The sequence below is a fragment of the Salminus brasiliensis genome, chromosome 1 (genome assembly GCF_030463535.1).
Source record: "Salminus brasiliensis chromosome 1, fSalBra1.hap2, whole genome shotgun sequence".
In the NCBI taxonomy this organism is placed as follows: Eukaryota; Metazoa; Chordata; class Actinopteri; order Characiformes; family Bryconidae; genus Salminus; species Salminus brasiliensis.
Genome location: NC_132878.1, coordinates 84898834 through 84921451, shown reverse-complemented (window position 1 = coordinate 84921451; position 22618 = coordinate 84898834). Strand labels below are relative to the sequence as shown.

General features: G+C 39.4%; 2 protein-coding genes across 3 annotated transcripts; one reads left to right on the top strand and one right to left on the bottom strand.

Moving 5' to 3' along the window:
- Positions 1 to 185: 185 nt before the first annotated feature.
- On the bottom strand, positions 186 to 11729 carry syt5b (synaptotagmin Vb). 2 transcript variants are annotated; one of them, XM_072658714.1, is made up of 9 exons: positions 11563 to 11729; positions 9168 to 9362; positions 6315 to 6496; positions 5241 to 5342; positions 4826 to 4993; positions 3855 to 4022; positions 2265 to 2382; positions 2036 to 2169; positions 186 to 1499 (listed from the first exon to the last, which is right to left on the bottom strand). In XM_072658714.1, the coding sequence occupies exons 2-9, from the start codon at positions 9349 to 9351 to the stop codon at positions 1290 to 1292; spliced, it is 1266 nt and encodes a 421-aa protein (XP_072514815.1). In that variant the 5' UTR covers positions 9352 to 9362; positions 11563 to 11729; the 3' UTR covers positions 186 to 1289. The 2 variants fall into 2 exon arrangements, with proteins under 2 accessions (XP_072514815.1, XP_072514824.1); XM_072658723.1 differs by lacking the exon at positions 4826 to 4993.
- A 3431-nt stretch (positions 11730 to 15160) lies between these two features.
- On the top strand, positions 15161 to 20099 carry btr33 (bloodthirsty-related gene family, member 33). Its single transcript, XM_072658701.1, has 6 exons — positions 15161 to 15730; positions 16534 to 16629; positions 16980 to 17213; positions 17974 to 18121; positions 18293 to 18319; positions 19525 to 20099. Exons 1-6 carry the CDS (start codon positions 15161 to 15163, stop codon positions 20097 to 20099), a joined length of 1650 nt encoding a protein of 549 aa, XP_072514802.1.
- The last annotated feature ends 2519 nt before the right edge of the window (positions 20100 to 22618 follow it).

Genomic DNA, 22618 nt, shown 5'->3' with positions numbered 1-22618 from the left:
ATGAAAATGGCATCCTCTCCACGGCCATTTCACTGCCTCACAGGTTTGGCTCAGACACAGCAGAGGTTTCATTAACCGCCGCTGAATTGAATGAAAAAAAGCTTTTTATACAACCAGTCCCTTCACCAACAAATCTGTAGGCCTTGAGCCAGTTTGTGTATCCAAAAACCACTTGGTGGTGTTTTATTTTGGAAGATCTGTGGAAAGAAGTTCCATACAACAATTTTACAATTCTATAGAAAGAACAACAGAGCAAACAAAATGTGATTTAATGACTCATTTCATGCAGCGTGCAGATACAAATAAAACGTTAAGATTCAAGAATCTCAAAATGGGAAAAATATCTCACAGCAATTTATCTCTCATGTCTGACCAGTGATGTGGGCCAACACCACTTGCTGCATAGCCAATGGAGGTTTTGCAAGTCTTGAAGGTCTTTACTCTCCAGTTTGTCATAGTCATTAACAGTAATGGGAAGCTGGAGATAATAATTTCATTTACTACCTGGAGCACAAAGAACACCAAAACCACCAGTTCATCGGTCCCCAGTCTGGAATTACTGGCGCTGAGAAACAGGTTAGTGGTGCTAATAGCAAAGCTACCACATTCAAGCAGTAATAGCTGTGATACAGAACAATACAGTATACAGATTACTATATACAAGTGGTCCTGAAATCTATACAGCTTAAACAGGGTCTTAACATGAACTCCAAAGTCCAACACTTTGGACATTTTTTCTATTTTTTTGTTGTTTGCATATATCAGTTTAGCATAGAGCATCTATCTGGAACAAAAATATCATCTAGACTGCCAGTTATGCACTGTCACCTCTGCAGATACTATTCACAACCACACATTTAAGACATCACCAATCTCATCAAATCATGGAGGAAACCACACAAGGTCAACCAGTCAAGGTCACCACGACAATCTGGACTGACATCACTCACTTTGGATATGACGATCGTCTCATTTGAAAAAACCAACACACTATACTGCAACATTCACAGAACACAAAACAGCCACGAGAGAGCCACAAACGAAAGTCAGCTGATTTATAAAAGAATAATTCTGCCTAAGAAAAGCAGCCATGACAAAATTTAATGACAAAACTTTTATTGTCAGGCCTGTGTCACTGACTACTGTAAACAAGATTTATAGCTCAGGATAACAATAAACTGATCACCCCTGACCACACCAAATTGAGTTCAAGGTCACACACTGACTGTCATGCTGTCAACTGGGAGGAGATTATGGGGAAGCTGGATCTATGGTTGGGATGGTTGCGTTTAGCGATGAGGTGCTTTCAGTGCAGCCTCCACTTCTTCCTCAGGTAGGAGGGTGTGCCACTGGGCCACAGGACGCCTGGGATTAGCCAGCATGTCTGACCAGTGGCGTAGGCCAACGCCAGTTGCTCCAAAGCCAATGAAGATCTTGCCAATAGCGTCATTACTCCCCAGCTTATCATAGTCATAAACAGTGATGAGGAGCTGGACTTTCTGGATTGGGAGAGAACAGTTAGGAATTTAATTTATAACCTAGAGCACAAAGAACTCTAAAACCACCAGTTCATGAGTTCTTCATACACTCATTGTTTTTTGGTTGTTTTTTATTGGTTCCATAGAATTGACTGCATTTTTGTAAAAAGGTTGTACAGCATGTGTGAAGAATCTTTAAAAGGGTTTGAAGAAGATATTTAAAGTGTGCTCACACTCACATCTCTTTTACAAGAATTGCTCTTTATGGAACCAAACATGGTGCTTCTATGGCATCGCTCAAAGAACCCTTCGTAACACCTTTAGTTTTAGGAGTGTACGTTAACTCATAACAAACCTCAGTCTGGAATTACTGGTGCTGAGAAACAAGCCACTAACAGCAAAGCTACCACATTCACTAAAACTTTACTAAGCTCTCTTGCCCCAACTAACTTGTCAAAAAGGCCTTTGTTGACCTCAAAGATGTCTCTGTTCTGTTTTAATACATACCATGCACAAGCTTTAATGAAAATTAGTTGCACATGCACGGATAAGCTTACCTGTATCTGTTCGAATGGGATCTCGAAGCTAAAGCTCTCATTAAAATACGGATTCAGTGTGTTTTTCTTAACCGTGGTTTTCTTCTTTTTCAGCCGCTTGCCATTGTGCTGCAACACAATCTTGACAAAAGGATCTGAAACATGAAGAATCACAGGAGGTGTTATTATTTTTACCTTCTTCATTAGAGAATTAAAAAAAGATAAATCAGGTAAAGCTGAGGATAGGTACCTGATAAACCACCTACATCCATCTTTTTTAGGTTTTTGGCCTCCATGATGTTGACAGTGAGTTTACCAGCAGTGGGGACATAGCGCAGAGAGATACAGACATCACCCAGCTTCTCTTGCTGTAAGACAGCAAGACAAAGACAGACTGATTTGAAATTTGCATTTTAACAAATTATCTTAACAGTTTGAATGTAGGCTTACACAGGATGTAACTGTAACTCTATAGATGTAGCACTATAGGCCATGACAAATGCTCATTTATTTCTAGAAAACAGTTCTTGCTCAGCGTCTTAATCAAGCAGCAGGAATTACAAACATGCATCCCCAAAACAAGGGCATATCTAACTGGATAATAAGTTTTCATCAGTGGTTGCAAGATCCCGCAGAGTCGCTCATAGACCTACAGACATCAAGGGCTCTACGGTCAAGAACAAAGATGCAAATAATCTTAGCAATGGAAGCAGCAAGCCCACTAGTTACTTAGCAACAGAACATAAGCAAAGGTTTGCAGGGGATTCTACTTTGCTCTGTATCTTGCACAATTTCATTTGTCTAACACTGCTGGAAGAGGAGGATTTAAAAATAACTAAGCTGCCACTGAAGATGCAAATAGCAATATAATCCTATTTCTGAAAAAACTGTTTTTCATGTATCAATCATGCAGTCTCTGCACAGCTATCAGGCACTTTAAAGCTGCAAATCTCCCATTTTACCAAAGCTCAAAAATGATCCATTGGATTCTGATCCAGTGACCTTGGATCCAGATCACTAAAATAATTGTCATGTTTATAAACCAGTTTGAAAGACCATTGGAAAAATGGGCAAATAGTGGTTCTGAAGGGCTGCACATGATCAGCAACAATGCTCAAATTCATTCAAGATAATTGACTGGCCAGAAAACATCTCCTCACCATTACCTAAATCTGTTCTGTTGACACAACGCAGGTTGGGCCAATGGATTCATGCTATTTGCACCAAATTCTGAACCTATGGTGTGCCTCAGCAGAAATCAAAATTCATTATATATGACTATGCTTCTCTATATATGACTATGCTTCTCGTCTTTAGCTGTCCACTATTGGACAGCCTGTGCCCACTGTTCTGTTCTTGGTTTACAGATGTGGAACCAGACGCTATCTTCTGCTGTTGTGCATTTTGAGATCACCACAGTTGTTCCGAGGCGTTATCTGAGTTTAAGTAGCCATCCTGTTAGCTCTAACCTGTCTGGTCATTTTCTGTTCTCTGGATCACTGGATGTTTTTTTCTTTTCTTTATTTCAAACTTTAGAAATTGTTGTGCTGAAATTCCTAGGATATCACGTAAATGCTCAAACTAGACTGTCTGGCACTCAAAATCACATTCCCCCCATTCTGATGGTTAATGGGAACATTACCTAAAGCTGCTGGCCGAAATTTGCACCATTTTATGTATTACATTGCTGTAACTCAATTAGTTGATGAAATAATTACATGAATTAGTAGATATACAGGTCTTCCTAAGTAGTGAGAAAGACTGAGCATTACTTTTGTAGCAAACAAACAGGTGGATTAAACAATAATGCATCAAGAATAACAGAAGACTTTGGCTGTACCTCTTCTTTCTCTGCATTTTCCAGGTCCCTCCATTGGTGCAGTGGCTGTCCAAGATCTACACTATTCATAGGAATCTTAATCTGGCCAATCACATCATGTTTACCAAAACGGTCAAAGTCAAACACCTGAAGAACCAAAGTCTTACCACCCAACTCAGCATATGGGATCTGAAAGAGAGGAAAGGAGATCACAGAGTGTGTATGTGTGAGAGAGAGAGAGAGAGTGAGAGAGAGAGCATAAATCATAAGTCCAGAGAAATTTCAGTTAACACTAATAACTCTAAACACTGTTAACATTCAAAACTGTCATGCAAAAAACTTGCATCTTCTTAACTTTCAATAGAAGTCAATATAAAAATGACTTTCCAAGTCATGTAGGAGCATTTCTATTGGTCCATTCATCATGACATTCCGACCACAATACAGTGAACAACTGGCAGATTCAGAAAACATCAAAAAGTTAAAAATGGGAAAAACTGAGGCTTTTGCGTGACAACAAAAGCCAAAGAGGAATGTTAACTGTTTCTAATTGTAAACTGATGCTCAGTAATACCTGCACTGCTGTCAACCATAGAATGTACGACAAAACTACGGTGGGGAAGCAGGGGCTTCTGGGAGGTCAGGACACTATGCATGAAGAGACATGAGGCTGGGACTGCACCACATGCTGCTACAAAGTCTCACACACACAGAGACCAAGATAGACAGCTAAACACACACACACACACACACACACACACACACACACACACACACACATGAAGAGCGTCACAAATTCCAACATAGAAAAAGACAAAAACATCAGGGAAGCAGACTTTTAAACAAACTATTAATCAAAAACCACAACATGAAGACACAACACTAATCTACATCTGCATTAGTGAAATAAATGAATGCTCTAATTAAGGCCTGCATACATTCAAGCCCGGAATGACACACACAGACAAACAACTGAATGATCAAAGTGAAACCTTAAAGATGAAGGTCTCATTGAACACGGGGCAGAGGTTTTTGCGCTGGACTTTGGTCTCAAACTTCTTCTTTTTGTCTGGGAGCAAGTAGACCTTTACATATGGGTCAGAGGTGCCTCCAATGTCCATAGCAGCCAGATCCTGTGCTTGCAGTACTCCTACTATAAGCTGGAATAAGAAAAAAGTCTCCTTATTACTTTAGATATTTTCCTGTTTTAGTTCATTTCAGCCCATCATTTCCTAATGATGCAACATGAGATATATTTATTCTCATAAACACCAGCAATTTAAGCCTGTATTTACCTAATGCTAGACCTACCTCATATATCTACCTCAAGCCTTTATATAGTTGGTAATTTGAATAGTTGCTAACTAAACAGCACTGTACATTGTACAACATTGAACATCATAGTACCTGAGCTTCAGTAAAGTTGTAGTCCAAAGAAAACTCCAGCTTTCCTAGGTGCTCCTGTTCTTCTTTCTGCTCCTCTCCTTCCTTTTTCTCTCCTTCTTCTTGCTGGACGGTAAAGAAAAATGAGAGTTAATGAGTCAATAGTAGAGATTTCACTGAAATATGCAACAAGTGACAAATTCATATTTTTTAATTTATTATTTAAGATTATGTTATTTACTGCAAACACACTGGGTACATATGATCCAAATACTTAATTTGTGTACCATAACTAGTAAATACAAATGTAAATATATATATCTAATGATACAATATGTTTCTGCTGAGATTTTGGTCTAATGATCAGGATAACTGATCTGTACAGAGTCCCTGAAGTATTAAGGTAAACTGTTCCCTCAATGTAATTAATTGTTCCTGCAGTTTAACTAAAGTGCTCCCTCTACTGAAGTGATTTATTAAATTGAGGGAAAGGGTTGTTAAATGGCTTTGATCAACTAGCAAAGGTAGCTTAATTAATTTAGTTATATAAGCTGCACTTATTAGTTTTAATTACTTACTTACTTGCTCAGCTTTACAATAGCATTAACTGTCCTACATTTAAGGATGCATTAGTATAAAGACTGTGTTCTTTCATTAATAGGTAACAACCAAACCAAACCCTGTTGCTTAGCTGACAAAATGTTTCTTATTAGTGCTCAGGCACTGGTTTGAAATTACAAATGGTTTTATGAAATAGCTTGAAAGTTCAATGATTTGCGTATCAGCTAGATAATGTCTAATCATTCAAATTTCTTTTAATTTTCACAATACAATTTTAATTCATCAACTGAACAGGTTGTTGATGTAGCTATGCCAATACGATTTATTGTGTTGAACTAATAGTTACTGAGTTTGACTATTTTCTTAATATTTGGGTCAATTTTACTTTATAAAACCAACAGAGAAGCTTGTTGACTAAAGTAAGATCACTAGCATAACGTAGTAAACAAATAAATGTTTTATAATTTCGCTTTTTAAAGTTTCATTTTTCTCAAAAAAGTTTTCAGGGTCATTTGACATTTTCTGCTAATTTCATACCTTCGGTCCTCCTCCTACTTCCCCTTCCTCTCCTCCTTTCTTGCGGCGTGCAGCTCCCTTTCTTTCTCTGGCTTTCTTGGACTTCTTCTTCTTGCCAAAGCACTTCTTAAAAAAGCAAAAAATAAAGCAGGCCACAAGAACCAGGACCACCACCACAATGGCTCCCACTGCCCACATGGGAACTGCACAGACAGACATAGAGCGCAGGTCAGTCTCCATGGCAACAGGTAAAAGATGACATCAAGGACAACTCTCTCTGACTGTGACTGTGCTGCATTACTGTTCGTGTTCAGAGAGTGATCTCAAAGCTTTATCGGTTTCTGTTGTGAAGTAACTGCATCATTAAGTTCAGGTTCCATTTAATATGGGCAATAATGTTTTTATAGTAGGGGTTGGATTTTGCCTGATTTTTAGAAAGGAGGACTCTTTTGGAAACTGTTGTTTTATTTGTTATTACTATTATGTCACAACACATCTGAAAGATTTTAAGAGAGTTTGAAAAAAAAATGAGGATAAGTTTGAGGATACAGAAAGTCTATGGGCCCATTAGTCACATAAGCTTTCAGTTTGCTCTGAAGTCAACAAATGTGTGCAGTCAAACGCTGTGCTGCTGCCTCACTAATGAGGCAAATATAGGAAAGTAGTGGAATGGGGGCCTAATTAATGGTTTTATAAGCAAAACAGATACTCTGATACCAATTAATGTTCATTTCTTGCATTTGTGTCGTCAGTCCACCTCAATTAGCGGCTTCAAAGAAATTCAAAGGAGGCAGAGTTGGAACAGAAAGTGAACAGGGTTGCACACTGACCAGCATAACAATGTTCAAAATTATGATTGATGCATGTAATTATAAATAATAGACTACTACATATCCCATTATGTTACCTACATTAACACCTACAACATTCAACAGATGTTTAATAAAGAGTAGCATTACAGAACTAAGTGAATATTACTACTAAGCCATTAATATACAGAATATACCAACTATTAAATATTATACCAATTATTAAATATTATGAATGATAATAATAGCTAGGGGGCGATTGAAGCTATAACAGAAGACCTTGTAAATGCATGGCTCATTTTAATGAGTGTTTAAAAAAGATTGTATTTTCTGACAGAGATGGTCATCTCACATGGCTCTCCTAGACAGACTTCTGATTGAACAAAAAAAAGATATGAACAGCTGAAAATTCCCAATAGTTATGTAGCCCTAATTGAATCCACCACTTTTCATCCATCTAGACAAACGATACTGCAAGACTCGCAAGCTACTGCAAGCTTGTAATTTCTAAGCCTGTTGAGTTTAACATTGCACATATTCATAGAGCATCTGACTAGAAAGAGTTTATGTGAAATAAAGAAACTTTTAAAAAAAGCAAATATGATGAACTAAGACTTGCATAGAAAAGTATAATGGAGCTTTAAATGCAGAATCAGCATTGTTCTTAATGAGCTTGCAGACAGTGTAAGCATTCATGCACAAGCTTCTGCACTGGTAATATTTCACATTTGCTTTACTGTTGCTGTTCCTTTTTCCCAATGTCTAACCTTGCAGATGTACACTCGCACACAGCATACATAGTCTCACCAAATATTTACAGCAATATTTACCCCATTTGATAGATGTGATGAAGTAAAGAGGATTGGAAGCTCTCAGCATAGCTTTAAAGATTAGAGTGAGGATAGCCTCTGTCACTCATTACTCGAGGAGCATTCACACTTAATGCTCATAGGTTCATATTAACTGCAGCAAGGCAGATATAAACTCCACTACTCAGTTTGGTTCCTATGTCCTGTCTATTACACCTTTATTAATAAATAAATAATTCATAAATAGCCAATGTAATACAGTGATAGTTTTTAGTACTGTATTACATCAATAAACAACCACTTTTCTGAATTAACAATGATTAAACTACACTAAATGATTCTGAACTAAATGATCATGTTAGATCCAGTTATGTTTTATGCTGAATCAGTGAAAGATATTATAAATGTATGCTTTACATGTATATTTCTAATGGAAGAGTGTGTACATATGGTTCAATGAATAAATTAGGTGTACACAGTTTTTAATGGTTCAGGTATTGATGATGTTACAAGATTATCATCTAGTAATTATAAGGTATATAATGACACTTGGTTTTTAGGATTTGATTAAACTTTTTTCAGGCTTTAGATATGACTTAAAATATGCATTCTACAAGCAGCATACCTATACCTACCTATCCTAAGTGATTCCAAAACAATGCTTTATTATCAGAGTATATTTCATTGCATATTGTTGGAAACTGTATGTAGTCATTGTTGGAAACTGTATGTAGTAATAGTTAGAAGCTGTGGTTAAAGTTATTATAGTTTATAGTTGAAAACTATGTATGTTAAAGTAGGAACCTGCGTAGCTAAATTTGGAAACTGTGTGTAGTTAAATTGGGAAACTATGTGTAGTTAGAATTGGAAACTGAACGTAGTTAAAGTTGGAAACTGAATGTAGTAAAATTTGGAAACTGTGTGTAGTTGTAGTTTTCTACAGTGATTTTCTATAGGTACAGTTGGAAACTGTCTATAGTTACAGTTGGAACTGTCTATAGTTAAAGTTGGAACTGTCTATAGTTAAAGTTGGAAACTGAATGTAGTAAAATTTGAAAACTATGTGTAGTTAGAATTGGAATCTGTATGTAGTTGTAGTTTTCTACAGTGATTTTCTATAGGTACAGTTGGAACTGTCTATAGTTAAAGTTGGAAATGTTATGTGGTTAAAGTTGGAAACTAAATGAACTAAATGCATTTTAATAGTGTTTACCCTTACAAATAGAGCAGCTTCACAATCAGGTGGCATTACTCACGTGGCAGATGCTCCAGTTCATTCATGAATTTGCTCTTCATAGTGTCATAGTTGTGATGAGAGGGAGGAGCTAGAGGAGCAGGATGATGTTCATGTTTTGGTTCTGGTTCCGGCTCTGGTTCTGGTTCGTTTTCTGCTGGTTCAGCAGTGCGCCGAACACGGAGCGCCATACTGGCCAGCCTCATGGCACCTACCACTACAGTCAGAAACACAGCATAAAAATTGTAAAAATAAAAATATTGGTCCATTCATCCAGAATTTGATAATGGAAAGAACAACTTAATATATATATATATATAATAAAGAACAATTAATGTTTGTGTTATTAAGTGAAAAAGAGCAAAAACACAATGCTATTCCTATTACAGCACAAATTCAGAAGTTTTAATGATGTTTACCCAGATATTATGATTCAGAAGATATACACACAATAAATTAGACGTCACAAGATATTAAATGGGGATAACAACACTAAACATGTAGGACCCATAAAAACAGCATTTGAAGGATTATGGTCACTGACTCACAGAAACACAAGGCTTCTTACAGTCAGTATTTACAGCCTTTTATTTTTTATTAACTATACTTTCATCAGCTGTAAGTATGTATTTGTATGCTGTAGTCATGAGACCTTAACGTTTTAAACAGTGTTTGTGTGACAATAGTTTTTTTAAGCTGTGACATGGTTTAATATAGCTGAGTTGTAGTACTGTGTTTGTATATACAAGTGTACATGCCTGTGTGTGTCTGCCAGATGCCTAACATGGCTGACCCTAATCCTTAGTGTTTCTCTCTTTTCCACTTCTATCCCACCCTGGGACCCACCATCTTTCCCCTCCCTTGCTTTCCCTCCCTCCCTTCCTCGCTTTCTCTCTCTCTCTCTCGCTATCTCTCTCTATCTATATATAAATCTCTCTCTCTCTCTATATATATATATCTATCTATCTATCTATCTATCTATATATATATATATATATATATATATATATATATATTGTTCTATCTATCATATATATAATTATTTTTTATTTATATCTTTCTCACTCTCTCTTTCTTTCTTTCTATCCACCCCTCTCTTTATATGTTTATCTGAGTCTCTCACTTTCTTTCTTTGATTCTCTACCTCCCCCCCCCCCCTCTCTCTCTCTCTCTCTCTCTCTCTCTAACACATAACAAGATTATAATCAGAATTAATCCAGAAGCCTAGAACTAGAGCTTAAATAAACACTGGGCACCACTCCTTGCCCATGCCCGCTCCACCTCCTCCACGCCCACTTATTTTGCTGGCCCAAGGCACTAGAGAATCTCTGCCACCAATAAAAACAGATATTACCACTCCAATAAACTGTACTTCTGAACAGCTTGTGGGAGGTTAGGCTGTGCCTATAGGAACAGTACTGCTGCTTTGTCCATAGTAGTGATGCTCACAGTGTCCAGATCAGATGAACTAGTTTTGCTCTGATTACAGGAACCCTTTAGCCTGCATCCCTGATCCTGCTCATCACTGACCACTAAAGCCAGGCGTCTACTTAGTTCCCACATACACGTCCCGTCACCACCTGCAGGTGGTCTGTATTTTGATGTTGGTGGAGACAGTTCACACATTACTCTTTGAAATAAAGGTGCCAAGAAAGGTTCTTTGAGCAGAGCCATATAAGAACCATTTTTGGATCCATGGTGAACTGTTTTAGTAAAAGAGAACCTTTTAAAGGCTTAAAGATGTGGATGTAAAGGTTATTTCCCCATTGTAAGGCTCTCACTCACATCTCATTTGCAAAAATGTTTTTTCATGTGACCAAAACCATTTATTTTTGTAACATGATCAAAGAACCCTTTGTAGCACCTTTATTTTCAGGACCCAGGTGACGCAGACCTGAGCTTTGTGCATTGATGAGCACCGAGCAAGTAAACTGGGACAACTAGAAAGATTTTGATTGGATATTAATTAAGTCAAGCAATAATAATGATACCTGGTTCATTCTTTCTATAGCCTAAATCTTACGAAAAGGTGAAGTAATAAAGTCTACATCTCAACATCTTAATCAACGTTGCTTTGCTTGAGACTCAGCTGAAATTCAGAACTTCCAAACAAACTGCTCATCGACTGAACGTTAATCACAAGATCACAGGAATGAGCAGAAACAGCCAGAGCCTCTGCAGACAGAAACCGTCATCTATCACAAACGAAAGCGCCCACGAAGCCCACCTCACTCTGCAGCAACAGGTTAGTGACTCACTTGCTGAAGAAATCCCCAACGGTGAGGCTATTTGTTTGGCTGTTTATGTGTGTAGCCTATATACGACGAAATAAGACAGTGGACTGCTCACCAAATCCCCACTAAACCCTCTTATATTGCATAATACGACACATGCTGAAAGTAAACATCAAGCCTTACCAGAAAAGCAGTTCTCCTCTCTCCCAGCCCTGCGCTAAATGTGCGTCAGGTAGCCCACCACCTTTCCAAAGTTAACCACTTCAGCACAACGATCTCTGCACAACAGTACACCTTAATATCCCCACAAGCCCCGAGGCAGACCCTCTTTTCTCAGCCGTTCTATATAATGAAGAATGTCATCCCCCACCCCTCCCTCCGCTTCTCTTTAAGCTAAAGCGCTGTCAAATCACCAAAGCGCAGCTTGCTGCTCTAATCTCTCTCTGGCCCCCCTCCCCAGCCACATCTGCTCATCTATAGCATATTAATCCATACATCTGAAAACTGATGCCGAATCAGTCAGCAGCAGTTCTCTTTTTTCTCAGTCTGGTAAAACTGTGTCTGGATTTCTGTCTGCGGTTAGATCGGCTGCCTCATTAACACCAAGCGCACTGACTGTGTTTCTTTCAGACAGAATAGCAGGAGCTTCGACGACCTCCCACCTCTTAGCTACTAATCCGCAGGGCATAAAACATCGCTTCCGACATTATTGTTGCATCTGGGACACGCTCCCACTGTGAATGGACGTCCCCTCTGTTAATCTGTTTGATCACTGGTTCCCGGATTACACTTGCGATTTCCCTCCCATCAATGAGCAATTATAGGAAGTTACAGTAGGTTACAGTGCCTTTGGGAAACATTTGTAGTGCTACAGTAAGTTACATTGCGTTTGGTGAACATCGTTGGCATTCCAGTAGGTTACAGTGGCTCTGGTGAACATTTGCGGTGTTACAGTACGTTACAGTGGCTCTGGTGAACATTTGCGGTGTTACAGTACGTTACAGGTGCTCAGGTGAACATTTGCGGTGTTGGAGTAGCAGTGGAGTTACAGTGGCTCTGGTGAACATTTGCGGTGTTACAGTTACAGTGGCTCTGGTGAACATTTGCGGTGTTACAGTACGTTACAGGGGCTCAGGTGAACATTTGCGGTGTTGGAGTAGGTTACAGTGGCTCTGGTGAACATTTGCGGTGTTGGAGTAGGTTACAGTGGCTCTGGTGAACATTTGCGGTGTTACAGTACGTTACAGTGGCTCTGGTGAACATTTGCGGTGTTGGAGTAGGTTACAGTGGCTCTGGTGAACATTTGTGGTGTTGGAGTAGGTTACAGTGGCTCTGGTGAATATTTCTTGTGTTACAGTAGGTTACAGTGGCTCTGGTGAACATTTGCGGTGTTACAGTACGTTACAGTGGCTCTGGTGAACATTTGCGGTGTTGGAGTAGGTTACAGTGGCTCTGGTGAATATTTCTTGTGTTACAGTAGGTTACAGTGGCTCTGGTGAACATTTGCGGTGTTACAGTACATTACAGTGGCTCTGGTGAACATTTGCGGTGTTGGAGTAGGTTACAGTGGCTCTGGTGAACATTTGTGGTGTTGGAGTAGGTTACAGTGGCTCTGGTGAATATTTCTTGTGTTACAGTAGGTTACAGTGGCTCTGGTGAACATTTGCGGTGTTGGAGTAGGTTACAGTGGCTCTGGTGAACATTTGTGGTGTTGGAGTAGGTTACAGTGGCTCTGGTGAATATTTCTTGTGTTACAGTAGGTTACAGTGGGTTTGGTGAACATTGTTGATGTTGCAGTATGAGTTACATTGCTTTTGGGAAACATGTTTGGTGTTACAGTAGGTTACAGTGACTCTGGTGAATATTTCTGGTGTTACAGTAGGTTACAGTGCCTCTGGTGAATATTTCTGGTGTTACAGTAGGTTACAGTGCCTCTGGTAAACATTTTAGTGCTACAGTAAGTTTCATTGCGTTTGGTGAACATCTTTGGCGTTCCAGTAGGTTACAGTGGCTCTGGTGAATATTTCTGGTGTTACAGTAAGATACAGTGGCTTTGGTAAACATGTTTGGTGTTACAGTAGGTTACAGTGGCTCTGGTGAACATTCTTGGTGTTACAGTAGGTTACAGTGCATTTGGTGAACATCTTTGGTGTTGCAGTATGGGTTACAGTGTCTACAGTGTTTAATATGTTTGGTGTTACAGTAGGTTACAGTGGCTTTGGTAAACATTGTTGGTGTTACATTAGGTTACAGTGGCTTTGGTGAACATTGCTGATGTTGCAGTATGGGATATATTGTGTTTGAGAAATATGTTAAGTGAAAGGTATGCTAGGTCCAAATTGCTAAGGGACATTTAACCAAATATTAAGTGTTCTCAGCCACTTCCACCAGCTCCTCCTGAAGCAGTCAGGATATATAATCCCTTCAACAGGTCATGGGTCTTCCTCAGGATCTCATCCAGTTGGCTGTGCTTTGTATGCTTCCAAAGGAGGACAACCAGAAGGCATTCTTATCAGTTGTCCAATCCACCTCAACTGGCTCCTCCTATACATAAAAGGAGCAGCAGGTCTCCTCCAAGCCTCTCCAGGATAACAGAGGTCATCATCATATCACATAGAGTGGGCTGCGCTATGTGCCTATGGGCAACTGTGAAACACTGTGTTTTTTCCAAGTAAAGAAATAAAGAAATATGTGTCAACAGATCTCCTTATGTTGGTGTTTTGTCTTTATGGTCTTGTATCCTGCTTCTCATCACAAATCCTGAACATGTGAAAAACAAGAACAGAATGTATATAATAAATAATAATAAATGATAAATAATAAATGATTCCCCAACCAAATCCTTTCCCTAAAGCTCTTTTTGAGCTGAGGGGAAAGGGTTAATGAGGTAGGTAGGTAGGTAGGTAGGTAGGTGTGGGAAGGTGGAGCTTACTCCAACAGTCATTCAGGAGTGAAACTTGATAACTGCGGCTAGCTGGTCCTGGGCACTTGTTGACTTCTGCACACTCCTGTTCTCAGGTGAGATCTTACAATGACCTCAGGCTTTGTTGAGTATGGCAGCACTCTGATGCCCTGAGAATGAGTTCATATATACAAACTAAAATTGATTTCTTATATGTTTGAATAACACCATGTGAATACTGTGTGCACACAAGATCTATGGCTGGACTTTGTCCCGTTGTATGGGTTTTTACAACTTGAGATAAGGTTGGTAGAATTGGATTACCAGGCCTGAGAGTCATGAGTCTCAGACCCCTAAGGTCTATTCAAAATTATGTTGACCCATACTGAATCTGATTGTAATGAGTGATAACTTTCAGTAATGGACAATATAATACAATAAAAAAAGGATATTTTACAAAGAGCTTGATTGATATCCCAACTAGTCTGTGTGAACTGGCAAATATAACTGTCAGTTCTCAACTGTCAGATAAAAAAAAAAAACTTATTGGTTGGTGCATTGTTTTGAGCCATTCATTGTTTTTAGAAACATTAATTGTTAATTGACATTAATTGTTTTGGGGAATTCCCAAGAGATTCCCAAGATTCAGAATTGACCTATCCATTTTATGGTCATGAGTTGCATGCCTACTATTACAAGGTTAGTTATTACCCTGTTTGACTAAAAAAGTCAAGTAGTTCTCAACTGTCTTTAATAATACATTAATCTCTTATCATTTTGTTCTACTACACAAAACATTAAATGTAAAAAAATCCCCCTGGTCAGAATATTCACCGGCATTCATTTTCCCTCAAATTGTCTTTATGTTTGCCATTAGTCATGTCCTCGTCAAGTTCCCTGTTATCTGAAGACCTGTTCCAGTGCTCGGTGTGTCTGAATGTCTTCACCCAGCCTGTCTCCCTTCCCTGTGGACATACATTCTGTCTCTCCTGCATCCAAACCCAGTGGATGACAACTGGCTCCCCTCACTGCCCCAAGTGCGCAGCAGTTTTTATGGCACCACCAGAGCTCTGTGAGAATTTCTTTGCTGAAGAGATGGCCAGGCAGATACGGGAACAGAGAGGGAAACCAACAGTGGAGGATCATGGTGCCCAAGTGGCTGTGTGTGACCTGTGCCCGGCCGGAAAGCCGCTACGTGCTGTGAAGTCCTGCCTGGTGTGTTTGCTGTCATACTGTGAGCAGCATGTGGTTTCTCATGAAGCACGCTTTACCAAGCACACTCTGGTGCAGGCACGGCACCCTCTGGAGGAGAGGATGTGCAAGAACCACGAAAGACCTTTGGAGCTCTTCTGCAGATATGACCAGACTTGTGTGTGTGTGTTGTGCACGGATACAGAACACAAATCCCATCATGCTGTACCGGTGGAAAGGGAGTGGGCAGAGAGGAAGGTAAGGGCCATAAATGACAGCAATGTGTCTTAAGTCAGCAACTTTACTTCCAATATCAATGAAAATAGATTTAATTTAGGAAGGTTTTCTACAAGATATCAGAGCATTGCTGTGAGGATTTTATTGCATTCAGCAAAAATAGAGTTAATAAGATAAGGATGTTGGATGATCACCACATGCACTTGCATCTCATCCACAAATTGGATGGAAAACACCATCCTTCATTCTACTAGTTTCACTGCTCCACAGATCAATACTGAATTTATACCCCAGGACTCTTCTATTGGCAATGCCTTTCTACAGGGACTAGACAAGCTGTCTGGGTGCATTTGCACATCTGTATCAGCAATGAGTGCAACTTGGGTACAAGTAGAAGCATGCCTCAGAAGGGATCTACACCAATGTTCGGACATAGTATATTTAGGAACACAAAAACTAAACTTTGGAGCCTCTAACAATGATCTGATTATTACAGCATAACATTATTTTCAGTTCAATGCCTCTGTGAAATAGAAATAATTTCAGTACTTAACTGTAGCTAGGGGCTGTATTGAGCTACTAGAAGCTAACTTTAAGGAAGAGCTAGCAGCCTGTGGACCTACACAGCTCATTGACTGTTGTGGTTTGAACTGATAACATGTAACATTGAGAACTTAATGCATCTGTAGCTCTTTTTCTTTTTCATCTTTCTCTGCCTACTACAGACTGTAAGCACTACACAGCAACCGTATGTTGCTGTAGTTATATACAGTAGCTCATTAGAAGTTTAATGAAAAATCTCTCTGTCATATGTCTCTTTCCAGACCAAACTGCTGAAAACCCAGTCTGATATCCAGCAGATGATCCGCGAGAGGCTGAAGAAGACTAGTGAGCTCAAACAATCAATCCAACTGAGCAGGGTAAAGTCAACTGCTCAATTGTATTAGTGTTTCTCTTGATCTCTTTGATCTGTTTGTTCGCTTGATCAACATATGATCACATTTTTTATAAAATAGAACAAACTGACTTTAAATTTGACATAAAACTTTAAACATGAATGCATCATACAGTTTACTTATCTTGCATAGTCATAGATTTCCAAAGTTGGTATCAAGAAACTACTTTTCAAATGTTTGGGGACGCCCCTTCTAATGAATGCATTCTGCTACTTTGCAGCCATTCCTGACACAGGTGTTCAAATGTGCACAAATTCACAGTAACCAAAATAGCCTGTTTAATTACAGACATCCATACGTTCTCCTTCCAATAGGAAAACACTGACAGAGAGATTGTAGACAGTATGGAGGTCTTCAATGGCCTGGTTCGCTACATTGAGAGAAGTCGGGCTGAGCTGCTGAAGACGATGGAGGAGAGGCAGAAAGCAGCAGAGAGACAAGCTGAAGAGCTTATCAAGGAGCTGGAGATGGAAGTTGCTAAACTGAAGGGTAAAGATTCAGAGCTGGAACAGCTCATTCACTCTGAGGACTACCTTCATCTCCTACAGGTTGGTGCTCATTTGGAAAAGCCTGAGATTGTTAGGACACTATGGTCAACTCCATAACTGTTGCTATGTTTATTAAAGATGGTTGGAAATAATGCTAGAAAAAGCGCATTCTTTGGTTTACCTCCACTCCTAAAAAGGGGATATTTAGTAAAGTTCAAATCTATATAGAAATATGAGGAATCAAAAGAAAAAAAAATGGTTCTATAGAGCATTGAGATCCTTTTAAAGTAAAGCCAAGTAGAATTAATGTGCAATATCTGGGTGAGGGGACAGGATGCAAATGCAAAGTTTCTTTATTTGTGCTCTTAAGACAAAAAAGCCAAGGAGATGTTAAATTCATACTTGGAAAATACAGATGAGCACAAAATAACAAGGCTGGTAACAGCTAACGTTCTGCAATGCAAGCCAAAGGAACTCAGCAAACACAAGGGTATAAGAACTCCTGAGACAACCTGAAGACCCTAGGGAGCACAACAAGAGGACATGACTATAAAGGAGGCACAGGTGGAAACTCTAAAGACTGGGTGGAGCTAGAGCTGAGACAAAGACCAAAACACTGTTGGGAGCAAACACTGATATAAAGACCACAAATGGCAGAAAAGAGGGCAAGGCGAGTCACACAGTATAAATGAAGTAAATAAAGTGAAAAGACAAAAACAAGAACTCTAAAATAAAAGGATTACCAGGATGCCAGTGAGTCTGGGCTGCCCAAATGTGTGGTGCCACAGACCCATGTTTTTCATGCAATGTTTTTCCACAGGTAGTTTCATCTGTAAGTCCTGTTCCTTGCACTAAAGGCTGGAGCCAGACCAGAGTTAGCACTGTGCATTGTTTGGGCCTGCTGAGAAAAGCAGTGACTCACATAGAAGAGCTACTGAGGATTCAGATACATAAAATCACAGATAGAGGTCTGTATTGCCTTCTGCAGTTTTTAGTACATGCATTTTTAGTACATGATCATATTTTTAGGACACAATGCTGTATATTACACTTAATTTAGTATTGAAAATTCAAATGTATAGCTAAATTAAAATGTTTACAGACACAGGCCAAAATTACATTTTCACTTTCTTTCACAGAACTTGAGGCAGTATCCAAATATGCAGGTAAAAGAAGCCTACATTTTTAAACAGCGGTAATCTTGCCTTAAAGGGGCATCTGACTGTTAAGACTTGTATGCCATTAAATAGATTAAGATCATCCTTTATAGCTATTGCACAGCAGTTCATATTTAACCCATCAGTGGTAGTCAACACACAGCAGTAACTAGGGGCCACGAGCACATGGTGGACAGAACTGAGGGAACAACTGGGGGTTAGGTACTCAAGGGCACATCAGTCGTGAATGTAGATGGAGAAGTGCTGTTCCTTCATTCTCCCAACCCCAATTATTGCCAATACAGATGACTGAACTGGCAACTTTGCTACACTACTATATACTGCTGCATTATACAGTATATGCCTGCTTTGCTAACTTCTAGACGCTGACTATATACTTTACTTACTCCTAAGCATGCTTCCCTAACCTTTAAACCATGGCTATACTATACTATGCTTCCAAGCCTGCTTCTCTAACCTTTAGACATACTCCATTATACTCTACTATACTCTCTAGCCTTGTCTTCAACATTTCTAAGGTCAGCCATGTAACTCCACTGCTGCGTTCCCTTCCTTGTAGGTGCCCGCATCAGATTTAAAACCCTGACACTGGCTTACAAAGCCAAGAATGGACCAGCCCCTCCATTCTTGATGGTAATGGTCAAACATTGATCAGTCCCAAGAGCCCTTAGAGCTTCAAGTAGGACTTGGCTAGGCCCGCCATCCTTTAAGATCCACGTAGGACAAACATCCAGGCTTTTTTTCTGTCCTGGCACTGAAGTGGTGGAGCGAACTTCCCCTGGGTGTCCGAACAGCAGAGTTGCTTGCTGTCTTTAAATGCCAACTGAAGACCCAAGTAGTGTTAAGTGCTAGGATCTCCATACTGACTTTTGTATTTAGTAGTATCTAAGCATTAAGTACCTTTTCATCCTTGTCTATACAAACTAGCTAAGGATATTTCCTGAATAAACAGTGAAGCATTTTTGAAAGTCTCTCTGGATAAGAGCTTCAGCTAAATGTCTTAGATGTGAATGTTAATATAGCCTGCTTAGCTAACTCTATACTGTTATACTGTACTCCCAAGCCTGCTTTGCTTACACTAACTATGTTTGGGAAACTAGTTTATCATAGCATCACACACAATATACAGTACGTATTTTTTGCAATAACCAACAACCTTCTAACATTTAAACAACAATTTTCTACCCTTGCAGTGGATTTGACTCTTGACCCAAGCACAGCAAACCCTTGGCTAGTGGTTTCTGCAGATGGGAAGTGTGTAAAGGATGCAAATGTACAGCAGGATGTTCCAGATGATCTTCAACGTTTTGATACGGCACCATGCGTCCTTGCCAGAGAACCCATCTCAAGGTGGAGAAGCTACTGGGAAGTGGAAGTGGCCAATAAGACAGCTTGGGATCTGGGTGTGGCTAGACAGTCAGTCAAAAGAAAGGGCTTAGTCACGTTGAGCCCAAAGGATGGCTATTGGGCAATTTGCCTGAGAAGGGGGAAAGAGTACAGAGCGTGTGATGGTGAATCAGTACTGCTCTCTCTCCGCAGTCAACCACAAAGGATTGGCATATATGTGTGTTATGAGGATGGACAGGTGTCATTTTATGACCCAATATCCCGGGTTCATATCTTCTCCTTCACCAGGCAGCGCTTTACTGGGTGTCTTCTGGCCTTCTTCAACCCTGACACGAATGACTCTGGAAATAACAGAGATCCACTGATTATACGAGCTGTTAGGCATCAGAACCATAAGCTGTATGATGGTGTAACAATATAAAACCTAACTAATCTTATCAGACAAAATGAATAGATTAATTGCTAATCTGGTCTAATCATAACAGTGTTCACTAATGTTTAATGTAGAAGTGAACCTGAAGATCATTCACTTTGATTAGTGACACCACTGCAGATCGTAAAAGAAAGTTATATTGGAATACAAAAAAATAAAAATAAAGAATGCATTCAGTTTGTTGTTCAGTGAGTGTTTTTTTAAGTTGTTCTTTGTTGTATAAATAGAAGATTTGTGACTTTGGAGGTGAAAAGTGCTCAGGAACTGTTTCACAAGCCTATTTATAACCCTGAAATTTGCTTCAGAATAAAACACAAGAATTATGAGCTCTGCTTTTATTTGCTGCTCTACATCACCATGATGACCCACAGCTGCATAGCATAGCTTAGCCTAGTCTAGCCTATGGTGATGTAGTACCTTGGGCTATTGCATGCAATTGGTGGGCTGGCTGCCCCGGCCCGGATTTAGCTACCGCTAGCTTTATCAACTTTATTAGAACACATTACTTGCCTCTTAGCAGTGTGTCACCTGGTCGGCTAGTGTTAGCATTTAGCCTGTTTAGCCTCACTTCCATATTCTCCTGAAGATTGGCTGGCTGGGTGGCTAGATGGCTTGCTCACTCTCTCCGGTAGAGCAAATTAATTGTTGCCCGGTGCTTCACCTGGTTGGTCAGCGTTAGCATTTAGTCTTTTTAGAGTCACTTCCATATTCTCCTGAAGCAGCCATTGCGTTTATCCTTGAAAAGCTTTTGCTAGTGGGCTGGGTGTATGTACTTTTTGGAGTGTAAACAAAATGTGTCAAGACTGTTATGTCACAGTTTTGAGGTTTTGGAATTGGCCTGTTTTACAGCTGTGTTTTATTCATGTAGACAAAAAAAGAAAGGCTTTTGAAGGAGGACACAACGGTGTTTGAGGTTCACAGTATGTCACTTCCATGTACCGAACTCTCATTATTTAACTATGCTAAGGTAAATACAGTTTCCCATTCTAGGGCACCTTCTGAAAAGATTTCAGTTGATCAGGCCAATGTTTGATGAAGGTGTTGAAACTAGTAATACAACTGTTAACAATACAATACAACACAATACTACAATAATACAACACACACACAAACCTGCTGATGTAAATACATTCACCACACCTCCACCTACAGTCACCTCCCCCACAAATGCACGTGCACACACACACACACACACACACGCACACACATTAAGCCTTCTTTTTTCTCAGTCCTTGTAATCTGATTATCTGCATAGACCTTCTGTTCTTTGTCTACACAAGCATGTCATAACACTCTAGCCAATGAAATAAGTGCATGAGACAGGTTTATGTAGTTGCAGCCAATTAGATCAAAGTATTACATTGCATCTCCATATTACATGTATTTTTAATATGTATGATAAATATGCATGATTGTAGGTATTTCTGTACACTTAAATGAGACAATAGCAAGTAATATCCAATTGCTAACAATGTTCTAGATATTAGAAATACAGTATCAATTAGATAGCAATCCATAAAGCAGACTCTGCTGTATCAAAGACAAATAGAAGGAGTTTGCTAAGATCGAAGGAGGAGGTGCTGAGAAGAGAGAGAGAGCAAGAGAGAGAGAGAGAGAGCTAAGCAGATTAGATCAGGGTCTATGTGTTTCGTTAGAGAGAGGGGAAAGAGAATTAACATCTTGCCTTAAACTGAGGAAAGCTTAAGAGAATCAGCTGAACGTGCAGGACGGAGAGAAGCACATGAATAAGGACAGGTTTCTCAGAGAGAAGGAGAAGGAGAAATGCATGAAGAAAGATAGAAGGATTAACAGCAACTGAATGACTTCACTCAGTGACAAGCAGGCAAACGGACAAGAACAAGAAAGCTTTAGTCACCATCATCAAGATCAGCGATTCTGTGTAAATTTACTGTATTAAAAGTGAGTATACAGGTTTTTTGTTTGTTGATACCACCACCCTGACTTTCCCCTTTCCCCATTTTCTCTTTTCAGCTATCTAAAAAAGGTTTTCATGGTGAGCCATCGTTCATGTTGCATTTTAGTATAAGGCAATACCTAATCCATATATAGGAAATTTGTTAGTACATGGTGTTGTAGGTTTATAATTTACTAGAAGTTATTCTTCTTCTGTTTCTTCTTCTTCTGTTTCTTCTTCAACTTCTTCTTCTTCTACTTCTTCTTCTTCTTCTTCTTCTTCAGCTTCTCAAGCTTCTTCTTCTTGTTCTTCCTCTGCTGCTTCTTCTTCGTTTCTTCTTGTTTTCTAATTATTATGTTCCCTTTATTGCTTCTTCTTAATCTTTTTCTGCTTTTTCTTCTTCCTCCTCCTCCACTTCTTCTTATTCCACTGCTTCTCCTCCTCCTCCTCCTCCTTCGTTTTCTTCTTCTTTTTCTTCTTCTTCTTCTTCTTCTTCTTCCACTGCTCCTCTTCCTCCTCCTCCTCCTCCTTCTTTTTCTTCTTCTTTCTTCTTCTCCTGCTCCTTTATTCTACTTTATGTCTATGAGCTCGC